The following is a 19,043-nucleotide window of genomic DNA, read 5'->3' on the forward strand; positions in this document are numbered from 1 at the left end:
TTTAGTCCCAGCACTCGGGAGGCAGAGGCAGGCGGATTTCTGAGTTCAAGGCCAGCCTGGTCTACAAAGTGAGTGCCAGGACAGCCAGAGCTACACAGAGAAACCCTGTCTCGAAAAACCTAAAAAAAAAAAAAAAAATCAAGTCAAGACGCAAAGGGTCAACAAGATGGTTTAGCAGGTAAAGGTGCTTGCAACCAAGCTGGACAACCAGAATTCAATGCCCAGAACTTCTTTGTCAAATTCTACATACACACATACCAACTTCAGAGGAATTTGCACTGGTTGATGTATACTGTAATTTAAGCACTTTATTACGTGTGCTTAGACATTTTATTTTATTCTAAAATTTACTCAAATGATATCCATCATTAAGTAGTTCCAGCTCTCTTTTCCAAGACTGTCAAAAGAATTGCGTTCCCTGGCCTACTTGATCTTTGAATCCTTGAATACCTGATATGCTGAGTAAGTGGACTACCCCCCACAAACCCCAAGGAGATAACCTCTACCAAATTAGCTAGGCTGTCTCCTTGATGCAGGCTTACAACCATAATCCCAACCCCCTATTTTTTTTTAAAGATTTATTTATTTATTATATATAAGTACACTGTAGCTGTCTTCAGACACTCCAGAAGAGAGCGCCAGATATCGTTGTGGATGGTTGTGAGCCACCATGTGGTTGCTGGGATTTGAACTCAGTCGGGTGCTCTTACCCACTGAGCCATCTCACCAGCCCCCCAACCCCCTATTATTCTGCAAGCACTAACTCCACCTCTCAAGTCAAATGTAACTGAGCCTTTTTTTTTCTTCTTGCCATCCTGGTCATCTTAGCCTAAGAGTTAGCCTAACATCTTTCTTCCTAGGGCCACTCATTTCCATTGGGACTCAAGTGACCAAGGTGCCCTTGCAAACTCTAAGCCTACAGCCTCAGATGCCAGTTGCAAGGATGAAGAGTATGCCCGGAACTCCTTTCAAAGCCAATCTACTTACACAGCCACTAACTAGAGCTGCACAGAACGATGTTCCCTAAACCCCAAACAGTGACTCAAACTGTTATCAGGATCAAGGTTATCTTTTTTTTGTTGTTAGTTTTTTGAGACAAGGCCTCCCTACATATCCCTTGGCTGTCCTAAAATTTACCATGTGTACCAATCTTTTAGAAAACTTGAGATCCTGCTGGGCAGAGGTGGTGCCTGCCTTTAATCCAGAGATAGGCCAGTTTCTGAGTTCGAGGCCAGCCTGATCTACATAGCAACTTCCAGGACAGCCAGGGCTACACAGAGAAACTCTCTCAAAAAAACAAAAGGAAAACAAACAACACTAGAGATCTACCAGACTCTGATGGGATTATAAGACTTTGGCACAAAGCTCTGACTGTTAAAACCTACCCACTATCTTAGAACCCTTGTTTTGGAGACAGAGTAGCCCTAACTGTACTGGAAGTCACTAGGTAGACTAAGGTAACCTCCAACTCAAGAGATCCAGTCTCTGACTGTAGCGCTGGGCTAAAAGCATGAGGCACCACTCCCAGGTAGGAGTCCTTTTTCTAAGACAAGTACGAAACTTCATATAAAGTATTACATTCCTTAAAATCACCTTCATTAAGTAGGAATAATTTTAACTCAGTGAAGGGAAAATAAATGTAAACCAAGTTTATTTTGCCTTTTAAGTAGTGTTCTTAAAGCACTACAGCTTGGTAAACAATGTAAATTAGTATAAGTCATCTCAAAAGCCAGAGTTTTGTATTCGTTGTTGTTGTTTTTTTTAATGAGTTGTTAAAAAGATGCAGCCTATTCTAACAGGATAAATATTTTTAACCATTTCACTTTGAGTTAATGAAGGCTCACAAATGAGCAACACTCCTCATTGAGGAAAACAAAAAGCTGTTGTCGACAAGCGACAGCACACACACACACACAAACAAAAAGAACTGTGTAAAAATAACTAACTGTTCCCATATTTTTGAAGTTGCTTTACAATGGGATGATATGCACATGATCTTGCTGCAAACTTGACACACAGACTTTAATACACGTAGTCTAGAGACAGACAATTCAGCTCAGGAGGTGCCAACTCCGGACAATGCAGCTCAAGAACCCCCTTGACGCAATTGCTTTACTCGTTACGTTTCTTCTAGGCCAAGATACAGGCTAGAAAAAAATGCTCCCTAATTAAAATTTGTATTGTTTACAAGAAAAAAATTTATAATTTTGTATTAGAATTTACAAGTCTATTTTTAAATCAAATTTACTGCCTCCCACAGCATTGCCTCAAAATGGGCATGAAGTAAAAGTTATTTTAAAAATGCCTTAATTTTCAACTTCATGCAAACTGAATAAAGATGACCAAAACAAAAGCTTAAACAATGAAAGAATATTTCACAGAAAATTTCTTATACAAAAAACACATAAGAAAAAGGGCCACTAGGTGACATTTTAATTTACAAATTGGCATCATTTTGGTCGACAAATAATCCATCTGCTCTTTTCTTCCAGGAACAAATGTTGCAGAGAGAAAAAAGCCTAGCATGACTTCAGATTTTAATCACACATTTCTTCTGGAATTTCATGTGGATTAAGAATCCCAGGTACAGACATTTGAAGTTTATGTTTCTCCTCCTGAGCCTGTCGAAGGGCTGTTTCTCTTTCTTCCAAAAATAGATCCGATGTATCTTCACCTGCAAACTCCTGTGAACACAGACAATTGAAATGTCAAATATAATAAAACAGTTGCCTCTAGGACTCAAGGGAAGACATTTGGTATTTTGCCACTAGCAATATAAATAGAATTTGTCACTTTCACTTTAATTGAAATGGATTAGTAGAATTATAAGCTAAACTAAAAACAAAACTTTGTAGTGGGAGTCTTAGAGAGGGCCTTACTACTGTTTACTCCAGGCTAACTTTGGATTCATGGGTTCGTACCTTTTTTTCCCTGAGATAGGGTTTCTCTGTATTGCCCTAGCTGTCCTCAGAAATCTGCCTGTCTCTGCCATCACACCCGGCCTAGTGGGAGTCTTAATAAATAATGCAATGTTACCCCATATTAAACAATGTTAACATGGGACATGATCATGGAAATTGTAGCTCAATTACATTGTGCCATGGTCTTCAAAGCATTCTCAGAGTTCTTGCATTCAGAACTCAAATGACTTGTAATACATGATCTTCTGACATCATTTCTCAGCAAATGGTCTTGAATGTTTGTGTACAAACCAAAAAGCCCTGGGCTTGTTCACCAGGAACACAGCATTTCTTTTCAAGAATTATTTGAGTTAGATAATAATCGAGGGTGTACATCACAGCACTCAGGAGACTGCTTTTGGTGGATTGTATAAACTCACAGGTTTGCAATAAGCAAACCAAAGAACCAGGCAACACACTAAGAAGCTGTCTTAGAAACAAGACAAGACTGGAGAAATGGCTAACAACAAATCGCACAAAACGCACCAGAATTTGAATGGACACTGCTTTACAATAGAATTAAAATGTTATTATAAGAATCTTCAGGGCTGGTGAGATGGCTCAGTGGGTAAGAGCACCCGACTGCTCTTCCGAAGGTCCAGAGTTCAAATCCCAGCAACCACATGGTGGCTCACAACCATCCATAACGAGATCTGATTCCCTCTTCTGGAGTATCTGAAGACAGCTACAGTGTACTTACATATATTAAAAATAAAAATATTTAAAAAAAAAAAAAAAAAAAAAAAAAGAATCTTCAAAGGGGCATCAATGTGCTAATTAGACCTATCAGAATGTCTGAGATCTGGGTCAGGTGTAGTGGCATGTCTGTGATCCCAGCACTTGATAGGCAGATTACTGAGAGTCCAAGGCTAGTCTAGTCAAAAGACTGAGTTTCAGCACAGCCAGGGCTATACAGAGAAGCTGTCTAGAAACAAGAAAAAGGAGGAGTGAAAGGGAGTAAGGGTAAAGGTTGGGATGGAGGCCAAGAGAATGCTTGCCTGTTTTAAAAAGAAAAATACTTGACAGACAAGAGCAGCCCAGGACCTTGCTGGGTATTTAGTCTTAAGTGGGTGAGCTCGAGTCCTGCTCTCGGAACAACACAGGCAGCATTCTTGATGAGCTTCACTAAACACAGGTGTGCAGATGCATAAATGCAGGCAAAGTCTAAGCAGCCAGGAACCCTGTCTCAAAAAGTCAAAAGAAAGAAATACGTACCTTTATTTGAACTAAGAAATCCCTTAGGTGTTCTTTGAAAGCAGGAATATCCTGATTTAAGCTGAAAAGTCCTGTTACAAAGAGCTTTACTTGAGCACTGCAAATCAAAACAAAAATTAATCTTTAAAAACTAAACATCTAAAGTACTGTTTTAAAACAATTTGTTTATCCCCAGAACATCTCTCAAAATAAAAAAGTAGAAGCAGATGGTTCAGCCTATAAAGGCACTTGCAATAAATAAAGCCTGGTGATCTAGTATTCATTATGGGAAACCAGAGCAGAGAACTGTCATCTTGCCCTCTGACCTGTCCGCATGGACAGACGTGCATACACCCAGTAGTATCTACATCTAAACTAAATATAAAAAATGTGTTGGAGAGATGCCTCAGTATGTAAAAGCTCATACTCTCTTCCTAAGAATCCAAATCAGTAGGCTCCTGACTGCCTGAAACAGGACGAAGGCCTCTGGCCCTAGACTCACATGTACATAAACACCCACATATTAATAGCAATACAATAACTTACTCTTGTAGATGAGGGAATGCAGATTTAAGGAGATTAGCCACGTAGTCTTGAATAAACACTTGGTTGTTAACTGGATTTCCAGGATTTAGTGGTGTACTTATTTTCCCTTCTTCAACCAAGTTGAACATATACGCAAGAATTGATGCATGCATTGTTAGACCTGTTGAATAGAAGACACTGAGTAAAAAATAAAACGGAAACAAACAGAACACTTAAGTGAGTTAGTGATTTTTAGCTCTTACCTGCAGTATGTGAGGTGTCTGTCACAACAGAGAAAATATGCTGAAGAATATCACAAAAATAAGTTTGATAAAAACTCTGTGCTGCAGCTTCCTCTTGTGCAACATTTTGTAAAAGTGTAAAAAGTATCTGTAAGCCTAAAGTTAACAAAAAATAAATTCATTACAAACTATTGGTTTACATAAAAAGATATATACATCTAGCACTTGGGAGGCAGAGGCAGGCAGATTTCTGAGTTCAAGGCCAGCCTGGTCTACAAAGTGAGTTCCAGGACAGCCAGGGCTACACAGAGAAACCCTGTCTCGAAAAAAACAAATCTTGTTTTCTTTTCTCTTCTTACTTCCCCCCACCCCTTTTTTGAGTAGGTGTGTTTTTTGGTTTGGTTTGGTTTTGGTGTGTATGTGTCTGAACTTGAGTTTGTAAGACCAGGATGGCCTCAATCTCAAACTCTGTCCCTTCAGTGCTGATACCATGCCTAGTGAGCCCACCCCACTCCCATTTTTCTTGAATCTGTGTATTAACTTTAAATTAACAATGGAGCTCACAGACTCCAAAATATGCCACAAGCATCATAACACATAGATAAGAGAACTAAGCAAAGAAATGCATGTTTTATTTATGCAGACAGGGTGTAGCCCTGTACATTAGGTTAGCCTTAAGTGGGAAACATTATTCACTTGAACTTCTCCAGGACTAGGATTAAGAGCATAAATAACCAAATCTGGTGTTTGTTTTGGCTATTTTAAACATTTTAAACCATTTATTACCTAGAAATAAAGGTAAAAGTAACAGTCCAGGTGAGAGACTTGTATGCCCCAGCAAGAAGCCAGACTATCACTAGATAGTCAGTGGTGAAGGGAAGGTGGCTCACACACATCTTCTGTGGGCACCAGGAATGAGTGGTGCATTGACAGATATGCAGACAAAATACTTAAACACATAATAACAAAGGTCTAAGATATAAACTCAGTTGTGCAAAGCCAACATGTCCAGAATTTAGAAAGTAGACAGAACGATCATTAAGTTGGAAGACCAGCCTGGAATACATGGAGACCCTGTGTCAAAAAATAAATGGGAGCTGGAGAGGTGGCTCAGCAATGCTTTTTGCTCCTGCAAAGGATTGATTCCTAGCACCAATGTACTTCATGGCTCACAACTATATCCACAGCCTTGGTTCAATGGCATCCACCACCCACTTCTGGCTTCCACATGCTCCAGGCAGGAATATGGAGTAAAGACATTCACAAAAGCTAAGCAATCATAAACACTGGTTCTCAACCTTTCAGTCCTGATCCCAAAGGTGTTGAATAACCCTTTCATAGGGGCAGCCTACAAGCCATGCAATTACCCATGGAATTCCTATAGGGTCCCAGAGAAAGCAAGCCAAAATACTTAAGACTTGCACATGCAAGCCATGACACACACCTCCACTCAACAGGCAGAGATGAGAGGAGGGCTAGAGAATTAATGAAAAACAAATCGCCAAATCAACACTGGGTGTAGTGACACACACATTTAATCCCACCATTTGGGAGACAAATCTGAGTTCTAGGACAGCCCGGGCTATACAGGAAAACAAACAAAAAAATTTCTAACACCACACTGGTTTTTAAGATAAGATACTAAAAGCTAATGGACAAAGAGCATATACAAAACTCATGAGCTTTATGAAGGATGATGAAACATGTCCCTACCAGATTTTCATAATGCTGCTAGAATGGCTCCATTTAAAAGTAATCAATTTTCACTACTGAATTGACTCAGTATTGTAGAAATCCCTGAAAACTGAATGCTCATGCCCCTTCCCCCCAAAATTAAACAGTTACTGAGACTTAAATGTTAATTTCTGTTTTATCAAATAACTTAAATGTATTTACCTGTATCTGCAACATTCCTCATAGTATGTTTAAAAGCCCAAATAATAGAATCCAAAACAAGCTTGAACTGTGCAGGTGGAATAGCTAGGAATGCTGGGAAACAGTGAGAATTGACAGCTTGAAGTAATAAGAAAAAGTTTGTTCTGTGTTCTGGATACTCTTCAAAATCCTAAAATAAGAAAGAAACCGGAACACTTCAATGCCTTATTAAAGAGGAAGATAATCAAGTTTCTACTTGCATCTACCTTCAGAGTTCCCCCCAAAGGAAAGCCCAAATTTTAGGATTTGTTTATTTCTTGTTATCATTGGTTTTCAAAGGCAGGATTTCTCTGGGTAGCCATAGCTGTCCTCTCACTGTGCTTTGTAGACCCAACTGGCTTAGAACTCTGAGAGATCTACCACCTCCAGGCTAGAATTTATATTTTAAAGATTTAAGTACCATGCTCTGGAAATAATCACAAACTAGCAAACACAGCCATGCTTTTCATGAACCACCTACTCTCAGGAAGCCTGCTGAAGTCTCTGAGGCCAGTTTATGGTTGGCAAGAAAATGCTGTTGTCTCAAATCTACTCACCAAAGGTCTGGGTGTGTGTTTGCATCACAACCCATCTGGAAAACTTTTTTAAAAAAAGATTTATGTATCCAGCAGTGTTGGTGCACGCCTTTAATTCCAGTGCTTGGGAGGCAGAGGCAGGCGGATTTCTGAGTGCAAGGGCAGCCTGGTCTACAGAGTGAGTTCCAGGACAGCCTGAGCTATACAGAGAAACCCTGTCTCCAAAAACAAAAGCAGAGGATTTAAATATTTCTTTTATGTGAGTACACTGAGCATCAGATCCCAATACAGATGGTTGTGAGCCACCATGCTCAGAACTGAACTGAGATCTCTGGAAGAGCAGACAGTGCTCTTAACCCCTAAGCCACCTCTCCAGCCCAGGAGGAACTTTTAAATACTACTACCCAATTTTATCCTGCTATATCTTGAAACCAAAAACCAGTAGACTATCTGGTATCCCCTAAATTTTAAAAGTTATCCCATACTGAGGTTCAGTCCAAATTTAACCCCTACCCCTTTCTTTTGTTGACCAAGTTGGCCAAATGTGTAACAAGCTGTTATATGTGTATGTCATATATAGACCAGAAACCTAGCTGTGTTTGCTAATTTGTGATTATTTCTTTTCTTTTTTTTCTTTTTTTGGAGACAGGGTTTGTCTGTGTAGCCCTGGCTGTTCTGGAACTCAGTTTGGAGACCAGGCTGGCCTTGAACTCAGAAATCCACCTGCCTCTGCCTAGTGAGTGCTGGGATTAAAGGCGCGTGCCACCATGCCCGTCTGATTACTTCAATTTTTAAAATACAAATTCGAGCCTGGAATTTGTAGAGCACACCCTTAATCCTAGAGGCAGGCAGATCTGAGTTCTAATCCAGGTGGATCTAAAGAGTGAGTTCCAGGTCAGACATGGCTACCCAGAAATTAGAGATCATAGTTCTATGCATGCACCTCTGCCCTTTGAGCACTCTTAGGTCTAAGTGTGTCCATGACCAGTCCTTTTGTCCCTTTTTTTTTCTTTTTTGGGAGGAGTGGAGGGTTGGTGTCAAAATTCTGTTAAGACAATTACTCCTTGTACTATAAATATAATACTGAAATTCTAGGACTTTGAAACTCTAAAAAAATGTCACTTATATTTAGGAGTGAAGAACATACTACAAAATCTTCCATTATATAATAAAAACACAGATCACCTACCTTATTTATCATATTCAATGTGCACTCAAAAACTGCATCGAATATTTGAGGTATTTCAGCTGTTATATGTCCACCTAATTTGTTGACAATAATGGCCATAGTACTAAGCACTTCTGGTTCTCTAGCAGCTGGTACATTTCTCTGGTAATCAATAAGAACTGCATCCAACAAAGGAGGAACAAAGTTTTCAGCTACCTGTTAGGGGGGAAAAGTAATATAGGTCACTCCAGTCTCTAAGATAATTCCGATTATCTGATGAGATATGATGCTAAACTATTTTAGCAACAGGAACCAGTAAGGTCAACATTAACAATGGCCATAGATACTAGTTAATTTAAATGTATCTGTGAGTCTCATTACATAGCAAGGTTGGACTCAAACTCATGGCATTCATCCTGCTACAATTCCCAGGGCTATGATGACAGGTGTGTACCAAAATACCACATTCATACATATTCAGTAGTTAAAGAGTCCTAAATTCAGCCGGGCGTGGTGGTGCACGCCTTTATTCCCAGCACTCGGGAGGCAGAGGCAGGTGGATTTCTGAGTTCGAGGCCAGCCTGGTCTACAAAGTGATTGCCAGGACAGCCAGGGCGACACAGAGAAACCCTGTCTCGAAAAATCGAGTCCTAAATTGAGATCTTTCCATCTTCTGAGAAGCTAGAGAAAGCACCCAAGGAGCTGAGGGGTCTGTAATCCTATAGGTGGAACAACAATATGAACTAACGAGTACCCCCAGAGCTCGTGTTTCTAGCTGCATATGTATCAGAAGATGGCCTAGTCGGCCATCATTGGGAAGAGAGGCCCCTTGGTATTGCAAACTTTATATGCCCCAGTACAGAGGAACACCAGGGCCAAGAAGTGGGTGTGGGTGAATAGGGGACTGGGGGGGCGGGCCCTGGGGGACTGTTGGGATAGCATTTGAAATGTATATAAAGAAAATATCTAAATAAATATATAAAGAAATAAGTAAGTCCTGAATTGGCTAGATCCAAAATACTGTAAGACCAGACTTCCATGTATGCTCTAACAGTGGGATAAATAAACCCAAGAAGACTGTGGCCACTGCTGTGAAGAAGCTGATGCAGGAGGAAAGAAAGGTGAGTGATTCTCTGTACCTACAGAATCTAAACATACATGAATACGTTTAAAAAAAGAAGGAGAAGGAGGAGGAGGAGGAGAAGAAGAAGAAGAAGAATCTTATCAGAGTTAGAGCTGAAGATAAAAAGTAATAGCTCAGCAAGTGTTTATGGTAACTTCCCTAAGCACAAGCAGGCTCAAGAACTTCCTGCATTTTAAAGGCGCTCAAACTGTGAGCAACAGCAGTAGCTTTCCTGTGGTTGCCTATACATACTATTAGTGCAGTAACACACACTCGAGAACTGCAACCAGTCACTACCATTCACCTGCCTAATACTACATTTTCCTGCACTGATGTTTCACTTTGCCTTTCTCAGCATAAAAACTTCAATGGATTTTTTTGTTTTGTTTTGCTTTATTTTGTTTTTTTCAAGACAGGGTTCCTCGGTATAGCCCAGGCTGGCCTGGAACTCACTTTGTAGACCAGGCTGGCTTTGAACTCAGAAACCCAAGTGCTGGGATTAAAGGTGCGGGCCAGCACGCCCAGCTTTCAATGGATTTTAAAACAACAAAATCTAAAAGACAAACAGCAAAAAACCCCACAGCCTCTCTTTTGTGTAGCCCAGGCTATCCTAGATCTACCTGATCCTGCCTCCCAAGTAAAAGTGTGTTCCATCACCACTAACTGTGTAACTCAGGCTGGCCTATAAAGGGGATTCTTCTGCTCTGCCTACACCATTAAGCAGATGCTGTTTTAAGACAATGAATAAATACTTTAGTGCTAGGTATCAGGCTTTTCTCATGTACGTACACATGCACATGTAAGTCAGAGAGGTTCATCTGTGGAGTTGATCTCCTTCCACCATATGGGTCCCAGTGTTGGAATCCATTGAGATTTGGGAGAAAACTTTGTCATCCACTGAGCTGGCTACTGACTGCTCCAGATTCCATTTTACTCACAAACATTATAGCTGCATCACACAGTAATAGTGAGTATAGGGCAGGATCCTATTTTTATTGCTGATTTGAGGATCAGGCATAACAATCTGCTATAGTGCTCTTTATGTAGTTTTAAATCTGAAGTGGTGACATTTTTTTTAAACTTAGATCATCATCAAAGCTCAAGATCACTGATGAAGGCTGTTGAGATGATTCAAATCCTTAATTTGTAATCTCTTTTCCTCCTACCTCACAGCCACTGTAGTAGCCTCAGCTTATGAACTATATATATGGCCTGGATTTCCTAGTGACCTAGATATAAAATATGAATTCTATTGACATTTTGTTTTTATCTTAACAACCCTTCAACCTACCTTTGGACATATCTCTATAGCCCCAAATAACCCATTCTTATTTATTATCACCATCTGTAGCAAACAAATGTCTTCAAAAAGCTAAATCACTATCTCCAACAAATACTAGTGCTAAATAACCCTAAACAGACAGTTAACTATCTTTTTAAAGCAAATACATGTAGACAGGATATATTAGAGAATGTGAAGTAAAAGAAAACAAAAACAACAAAAATCTTACCATCTGAGGATCATTGGAACGGCTCACCCAACCAGATATTAACTTTAAAGTTTCCCTTTTTACCGTCCGCATACTTCTAATCAATGGTTGCTTTGTAACCATTTCACCTGAAGAACAATCAAATATAAGCCAACTGATAGTATGCAAAGTTAGGTCTACTTCAAATAATATAACTCCATTGACCATTTAAAAAGCTATACCTTCGAAAGAATTTATTGGGGGAAAGGTTGAAAAATTAATGGATGGAAGAGAGAATTCCAAAGTGCAAACCACCAAATAGCCAAGATCCAACACACAGCTTTGGGCATTTTGCAAAATAGTTACTCTGTCAATAAAACTGTACTTGTAGGCAAGACGAATCAAGCAACTGCTGAGAAAGGGTGTTGGACCTTGTGACACCCCAGACAGCAGGTTTACTTAAATGTGAGAAGAGCAGAAAGGGTATGTAAGACAGTGAAAGCAGAAGCCCTTATCCAGCATATCCAGCATTCTACCTCCCCAAGAAGCAAGAATCACTTACCATTAGCTTGAATAGCTGCAGAAATATTTTCACTGAGGCACTTATATACATTAAGCATGTCTAAATAAATTCTGCCAAGCTGAATTACAAAGGGATGACCAACAGCTTTGCAGGCTCTCACATTTGTTTTTAATATGCTACCCAGCTGCTTGACTGTTTCAGGATCTTTCAGGATATCCACATTCTGAAATTATCACAATAAAGCACAACCTCATTTACTGAAAACTTCATCTTATTTGAAATCTCAAAAGACAACACAAGGCCTGGGTTATAGCTCAGTCCTAAGATGTTTTACAAACAGGAGTCCGAAGTTTAATCCCTATCAACTTAATCATACCTAAAGCTCGAGTACTTAAAAACCTAAAGAGTAGAGTGAAAACAGTCTCACCTAAGATCAAACAGAATGTGCCATGGTGGCACATCTCTCCAGGTCCCCTAGGAACCCACAGTAAACTGTCTCAACTATCATGACCCACACAAAACAAAATCCTGTCACTTGTCTGTCTTTCTCTTATTTTGATCAGAGTGTTCTGGTTCTCAGCTCATTTGCAACTTGTTTGTTATGTTGCCAAGGATGGCTTTTAACTTTTACTCCTGGCCTCTATTTCTAAGTGTTAGGATTATGCTTACGCACTACCACATCTGACTTCTATAATGTTTCAATTGTTCAAACTCACATGAAAGCACCTATACAGTAAGGAATATAGCTGAGTGGGTTAAAGGCCTTCACATAAACCTGAGGTCTGAAGCTCAGATCCTGAGGAGTGACTGTAAAGATAGGCTTAGCATAATGTGTCTGTTCACAGGCTAAACACTCAAGAGGTAGGTAGTAGTCGTGTTCAAGGTAACACAAACATTACAATTGAAAAGGGATTCCTGTTTGAAGTATACATTTCAAAAGTGCTAAGACTGAACCTTAAACCTCAATAGAATTCAAAATGAAAATAAAATCCACAAAAACACCCAAAACCTACATAAAAAATAAAAACTTACTTTGGTAGCCTGCTGAATTATACTGTCCCACACTTGATTAGGGAGTAGCATGTATTTTTCTATCAAATGCTCTTGAACTGTCTGGTCTGTCTGTGCACCAATCATGTATCCCACAGCTTCATAAAATGTATGAACCTGTTTTTAAATGCAAACATTTTTATTTTCATAGTCTCATGCACCCAAATATAAAATATATGTAACCAAATTACAAATACACTTAGACTATACTGATTAATACTTATTTTTCCAGTTATTAACCTGTTTCTTTAGTTTTCTTTTAGTTTTGACTGTATATGTTTGTGGGAATGGGGGGCTATGGACACAGTGTAGAAGCCTGAAGAGCCCTTAAGATGATAATGGAGAACACTGCACGTGGAGTTACAGAGTACTTAGCATTAAGTGTGGGTGCTGGGCACCCAACTATAGTGCTATACAAGAGCAGGACCCACTCGGAACTTCACACTGAGCTGCTCTCCATCCTCCAAAGCATAGCACTTCCATGAACAAGAACCACCGAGGGGACTCAATAGTTATGCAGACTGGCTACACTTCCAGGAACTCAGGTTCAAGCCTAATCACCCAAACAGTGGCCAATGTCCAAGTAACTCTAGCTCCATGGTTCTTGATGCCCTCTTTCCTGCTTCTTCATACACAGGAGGTGTATACACACAAACATATGCAAGCAAAAACTCATGTGCATTTAATAATAAGCATAGTGACTTATATACCTGCTGAGGCTGAAGATCACAAATTATAGTATTTATGTTGTTTAAAATCTCATCAATGAACGGCATTACTTCTCCAACTTGAACCTGAACAAAATGCCTACGGCATTTTTGAGCTATTTTAATAAATGTGTCACAAGCCATATCCTGGACTCCATCATGGGTCTCTAACAAGATAAAAACATTTATTGATTTTTTTGTTCCATATAACAAATGAAAAGTAAAATTATACACAAGGAATTTATTAAGTGAGATTTACCATGCATGAATTCGAATAGCTTGTTTACTACTGTCTTCAAAAATTTCCAATGTGCTCTCAAAAATCTTGGGTATTGACCTACTATATACATGATATTCGATGCAATAATAGCTTTATTATCTTTGCCTCTTTTCTGCTCACATAATCCTAAAAGATCCTATAAAATAAGACAAGCTTTGGTCATATTAAGTTGCAAAATAGATCTTTAATTGTTCTACTTCATCCTACTGGCAGCGTACCTTTATAACAGTGACAAGAAACCGCTTCTCATCTTCCTCGTGCATTGCGCCACTGATGGAGCCTATTGCCCAACACAATGTATTCAAATTCTTCCATGACCATTCTGTACCATTCACTTGATTTTGAAGTTTCTTAGTCATTATTATTTCCGTATCTACATAATCCAGATGAGTAAGATAAACTACAAAAACAAAAAATAAAAATCCAGATGTTTCACAGTGAAAAATATTTTTCTGCTAAGATGTAACAGCATATTACAAATATGGTTACTAATTCAGGTAACTGTAGAACTTCAATTATTTTCACAAATAGGGGAGGGGATAAAATTGTAAAAATTATTGTCTTTACTTACCTAATGTTTCTCTCATATTCTTATACAAATTTATGGAATCAGTATCCTTCATGAACTCTCTTACAACTTCTCCCTGATCATTTTCTACAACCAGTACCTCCTCTGGTTTAGCCATGCGACTAACCATCAATAAACGGACCTATTGATCAATAAACCAGTAAAGAAACCGTTAAGACACTTTGTAGCCATGTCAAATGTAGGGTGAGAGGCATGTACTTAAAAAGCATATACTAATTAAGATGTCACACAAATCAAACTAATTCTAACAAAAGAATTTAGAGAAAATATTCAGGCACACACAGTTGCACATTCCTACAGCCTCAGCATTTCTAAAACTGAGTGGATTCCTATTTAGAGGCTAGGATTGGCTACCAAGCTGAAAGTAAAACTTACATAGGAGGTGGATCCATGAAGACCAAGAGGTCAAGGTCAGCCTAGACTACTTAACACCTACCCACACTTTCAATTTTAAAATGCTTGGTACTGTGATGATACAAGTCACTCTCCATCCCTTATTTGGTACCAAATTTGGACTTTTGGATTCTCTGTGTATCCCTGGCTGTCCTCAAACTCAGAGATCTGCCTCCTCTGCCTCCTGGGTGTTAGGATTAAAGGCTAGCATCACTTGACTTGCTCTATGTTTTAAATAGTTAACCTCTTGTTTACAGATTTCATAGGTCTTATTGATTGGAGACAGAAAATGGACATAAATCCAGATCATACAAGGCTGTTAGTTTAAGAACCATACTTCTAAAAACTGCAACTGGGGCTTCAGAGATGGCTCATCAGTTGAAAACACTGACTGCTCTTCCAGAGGTCCTGACTTCAAATCCAAGCAACCATAAGTTGGCTCACAACCATCTGTAATGAGATCTGATGCCCTCTTCCGGTGTATCTAAAGACAGCTACTGTATGTATGTATGTATGTATGTATGTATGTGTGTGTGTGTGTGTGTATACGGGCAGTGGTGGTGCATGCCTTTAATCCCAGCACTCGGGAAGCAGAGGCAGGTGAATTTCTGAGTTTGAGGCCAGTCTGATCTACAAAGTGAGTTCAAGAACAGCCAGGACTGCACAGAGAAACCCTGTCTTGAAAAACAAAAAATAAACAAACTGCAACAGGAAAACCTCTTAAGTTCTACTTCTAACACCTTAGCCATCAAAACTATAGTAAGAAACAAAAGTGCTGACCAACCACATCATTACCTTTGATAACACGGTCAAGTACAGCTGTCTCCTAGGAGGAATATCAAAGTGCTGACTTCCAGATAACAAGGGAGAAGCAGATGTAGAAAATGGACTCTCTCTGTAGAGCTCAGCTGCCAAATGATTCCAGTACTCAAGGCAGATTTTAAAAATTTCAGTTTCTTCCACTTCAGACACCAACAACATATAATGAAGAGCCTGCATATTAAGATCAAGAAAATTGTTTAAGTATTATCCCCAAATTTTCAAGTTGCTTCCCCCCACTTAAAAAGGATGAAAACCTAATATTCTGAATCTGGGCAATATGAGCACATATGTGTCTTTAATCCCAGCACTTGGGAGGCCAAGAGCCAGGTGGATCTCTTAGTTCAAGGTCAGTCTGGTCTATAAAGTAAGCTCTAGGATAGCCATCCAGGCCATGTCTCATAAAGCAAAACCAAAGGCACTATTTGAAATATATATGACATCTCATTCCTCAAACAGACTGAAAACGGGCAGCAGATATTTTTTCTGGCATGTCCTTTAATGTTTCCAGGATACTTTAAACTGGTAAAATCCAATGTCTTCTAAGCTGGGCAACTCTGGTCCCAGCACATGGGAGGGCAGAAACTGCATGCCATCCTCAGGAAACCACAAGTTTCTCGTCGGTCATAAAGGGCCCCTTCGGTAGGTGATAGTAAAGCAGAGACGTGAGCTTCACAACTTTGAGGATGGCCTGATATAATAAATGCACACCAGAACTAGAGGACTCAATCTGAACAAAGTAAATGCTACAATGGGCTAAAACACAAAATGTGTACATTCTCACAATGAAATATTACATAACCATGAAGAACACAGTAAAGGTAGTTCTTTACAACATGCAAAAGTACATATTAAAAAGTTCATGTATAGCTGGGCGTGGTGGCACATGCCTTTAATCCCAGCAGTCAAGAGGCAAAGGCAGGCTGATTTCTTGTCTACAAAGTGAGTTCCAGGGCTATACAGAGAAACCCTGTCTCGAAAAACCAAACCAAACCAATCTAAAACCAAAACCAATCTGAGCCCAGTACCTGCATACAATCCCAGCATTTGGCAGACAGAGGCAGGAAGATCTCTTTGAGTTTGAGGTTACCACATTCTACACAGTTCAAGGACAGCCAGGTAGGAGTACATACAGGACCCCATCTCCAAAACCCACATACACCTAAAAGGCTCATGTCCAAGAGCATCTTTTTATAGAAATAAATGACAAGAGTAGACATACCTCCATGAGTGCTTCCCTGAGATTCAGTCGCTTTTCTAGAAGTTGACCATGCTCTTTTAGAAAGGTACAGAGAAACAGACTGAGATTTTGAATAAAGTTCTGTTCATCATCTTTCCCATTCGAGTATGCAAGTCGGATATTAGTGTTTAAAGGAAGCATCTGCAAGTTGAAAACCATCATCAATATACATATTATGAAACCATCAAAAAAACCTCTAAAATGACAACAGCCATTTGCTAATAATAACATACAAAGGACTCTCTTGGATTTGTTTCTGGCCAATCCAGACTGATGTTATAGTTTTTGAATTTTTCTATCAGACTTTTCCTCAAGAAGACAACACCACTAGCAGTGCATTCAGATGAAACAAATTCGGGCTAAAAACAACTCTTTTACACCAGCAATGTTCCCTCAGTCTGAGGGAACATTGGTCAGTTTTCCACTGCGATCAGTCTTCACAATATTCAACCTCAAACTTCTAGAACTATTATCATGGTATTCCTAAAGCCTTAATATTTCAAAGAGAAAAAGAAAAATTTCTAACATTACAGGTAACATACAGTTACACCATGGCTGATCTATTCTATAGTTTAAATTTTTTTATAACATGTCCATCATTTTTATTTTTATTTATTTATTTTTTAGATTTATTTTTTATATAAGTACACTGTAGCTATCTTCAGACACGAGAAGAGGGCATCAGATCTCATTACAGATGGTTGTGAGTCACCATTTGGTTGCTGGGATTTAAACTCAGGACCTCTGGAAGAGCAGTCAGCACTCTTAACCGCTGAGCCATTTCTCCAGCCCCCCTATAGTTTAATTTAAACCTAACGTTCTTTTAATTGTTTATTTGGCAGTGTTTCTGGTTATGAATCTAACGATTTCTAATGCATTAAAATGATTCAAACGATGACAGTGGCATATACCTGTTTTAGCTGCATCATTGTAAGTGTAAACAGAGTTTCAAATTGTTCCTCATATTGGCTTACACTCACACCAGCAATCTCAGTGAGGCACTTTAGAGACACATTTCGGAACATTGGAACATTCAGGAACTATTAAAAGAAAATTTTTATTAAAAAAAAAAAAAAAATCAAAGTTAAAACAGAGAAATGTTTACTTGAAAATGACAAAGGTGGGTGTGGTTAAAAGCATTTAATGATTTTGCAGAGGACCCAGATTTTACTCCCAACACCTGCATCAGCAAGTCCCAAGAGATTCAACACCCTCTTTTTGACCTCTATGCATTCTGACATCAAGAGCAACAGGTATTCATGTGGCATGCAGTCAAATCCCATTCCCACAAAATAAAACAAAATGTCTAAAGGAACACAAATGCTTTTCTTTTATATCAAAGATCCAGCAGGAGCTCAAAACTGCTCTATAGCTAAGGATGACCCTAAACTTCTGGCCTTTGTGCTCTGCATCACAGATGTCAGTGGACATCTGTGGGATGCTGGAGAACAATCCTACTGCTCTGTGTGTGCTAAGAAAACTCTAAGCTCCACTGTTGGGCAGGGTGGTAGGTACCAGTCTGGTAACTTTACCAAGATTATGTATGTCTGATTGACTTGAGACCCTGTCTTTAAAAATGTTAATAACCAAAAAATTTACATTGGACTGACTACAAAATAAAATAACCTAAGTGTAAATGTTCAAAAGTAGTACTGAAAAAAAAAAACATTGAAAACAGACATTAGCTAAAGACCATTAGCTAAATAAAAGGTATCAGGTCCCATTACAGATGGTTGTGAGCCACCATGTAGTTGCTGGGAATTGAATTCAGGACCTCTGCCAAGAGCAGTCAGAGTTCTTAACCTGCTGAGCCATCTCTCCAGCACCTGCTATATAGTCCTTAAAGTCCTAACCTAAACCAGAATCACACAGATTAAATGCTGGGATTAAAGCTTTCAACTTGGATTTGGCTCACATAGGTCTCTCACTTAACTTTGAACAAGTGAGATAACAGACATGAACCACTATACTCTGGTATTTATTTCAGGCCACCCTCAAACTCCCAATTCTTTTTTTTTTTTTTTTTTTTTTTTTCTGAGACAGGGTTTTCTCTGTGTAGCCCTAGCTGTCCTGGAACTCACTTTGTAGACCAGGCTGGCCTAGATTTCAGAAATTCTGACTGCCTCTGACTCCTGAGTGCTGGGATTAAAGGTGTGTGACACCACCCCTGGCTCACACCTGGCTCAAACTCCCAATTCTTAGAACTGGAGCCTGAGATGGCTCAGCAGGTAAAAAAAAATGTTCTTTCCCCACAACACCCATGGTGTAGCAAACCAAATCTAGTTATCCTATGACAATCTCCACATAACCA

The 19,043-nt window shown here is 39.2% G+C and overlaps 1 protein-coding gene across 4 annotated transcripts in view; it reads right to left on the reverse strand.

The window, feature by feature from the left end:
- Positions 1–1,928: 1,928 nt before the first annotated feature.
- The window catches only part of Xpo1 (exportin 1), a 39,566-nt gene continuing 22,451 nt past the window's right edge, over positions 1,929–19,043 (reverse strand). For all 4 annotated transcript variants that reach the window (XM_029483522.2, XM_021176007.3, XM_085829077.1 and 1 more), the window contains 16 exons: positions 17,644–17,772; positions 16,715–16,873; positions 15,469–15,666; positions 14,263–14,401; positions 13,910–14,091; positions 13,671–13,827; positions 13,415–13,578; positions 12,687–12,821; positions 11,694–11,877; positions 11,174–11,280; positions 8,561–8,755; positions 6,818–6,986; positions 4,943–5,077; positions 4,701–4,860; positions 4,176–4,272; positions 1,929–2,684 (listed from right to left, as the gene is read on the reverse strand). In XM_029483522.2, the coding sequence (XP_029339382.1) occupies positions 2,538–2,684; positions 4,176–4,272; positions 4,701–4,860; positions 4,943–5,077; positions 6,818–6,986; positions 8,561–8,755; positions 11,174–11,280; positions 11,694–11,877; positions 12,687–12,821; positions 13,415–13,578; positions 13,671–13,827; positions 13,910–14,091; positions 14,263–14,401; positions 15,469–15,666; positions 16,715–16,873; positions 17,644–17,772 (2,457 nt within the window). In that variant the 3' untranslated portion in view covers positions 1,929–2,537. The remainder of the gene's footprint in view (positions 2,685–4,175; positions 4,273–4,700; positions 4,861–4,942; positions 5,078–6,817; positions 6,987–8,560; positions 8,756–11,173; positions 11,281–11,693; positions 11,878–12,686; positions 12,822–13,414; positions 13,579–13,670; positions 13,828–13,909; positions 14,092–14,262; positions 14,402–15,468; positions 15,667–16,714; positions 16,874–17,643; positions 17,773–19,043) is intronic.

The sequence above is a fragment of the Mus caroli genome, unplaced genomic scaffold (genome assembly GCF_978045245.1).
Source record: "Mus caroli unplaced genomic scaffold, Mus_caroli_1 scaffold_13, whole genome shotgun sequence".
In the NCBI taxonomy this organism is placed as follows: domain Eukaryota; kingdom Metazoa; phylum Chordata; class Mammalia; order Rodentia; family Muridae; genus Mus; species Mus caroli.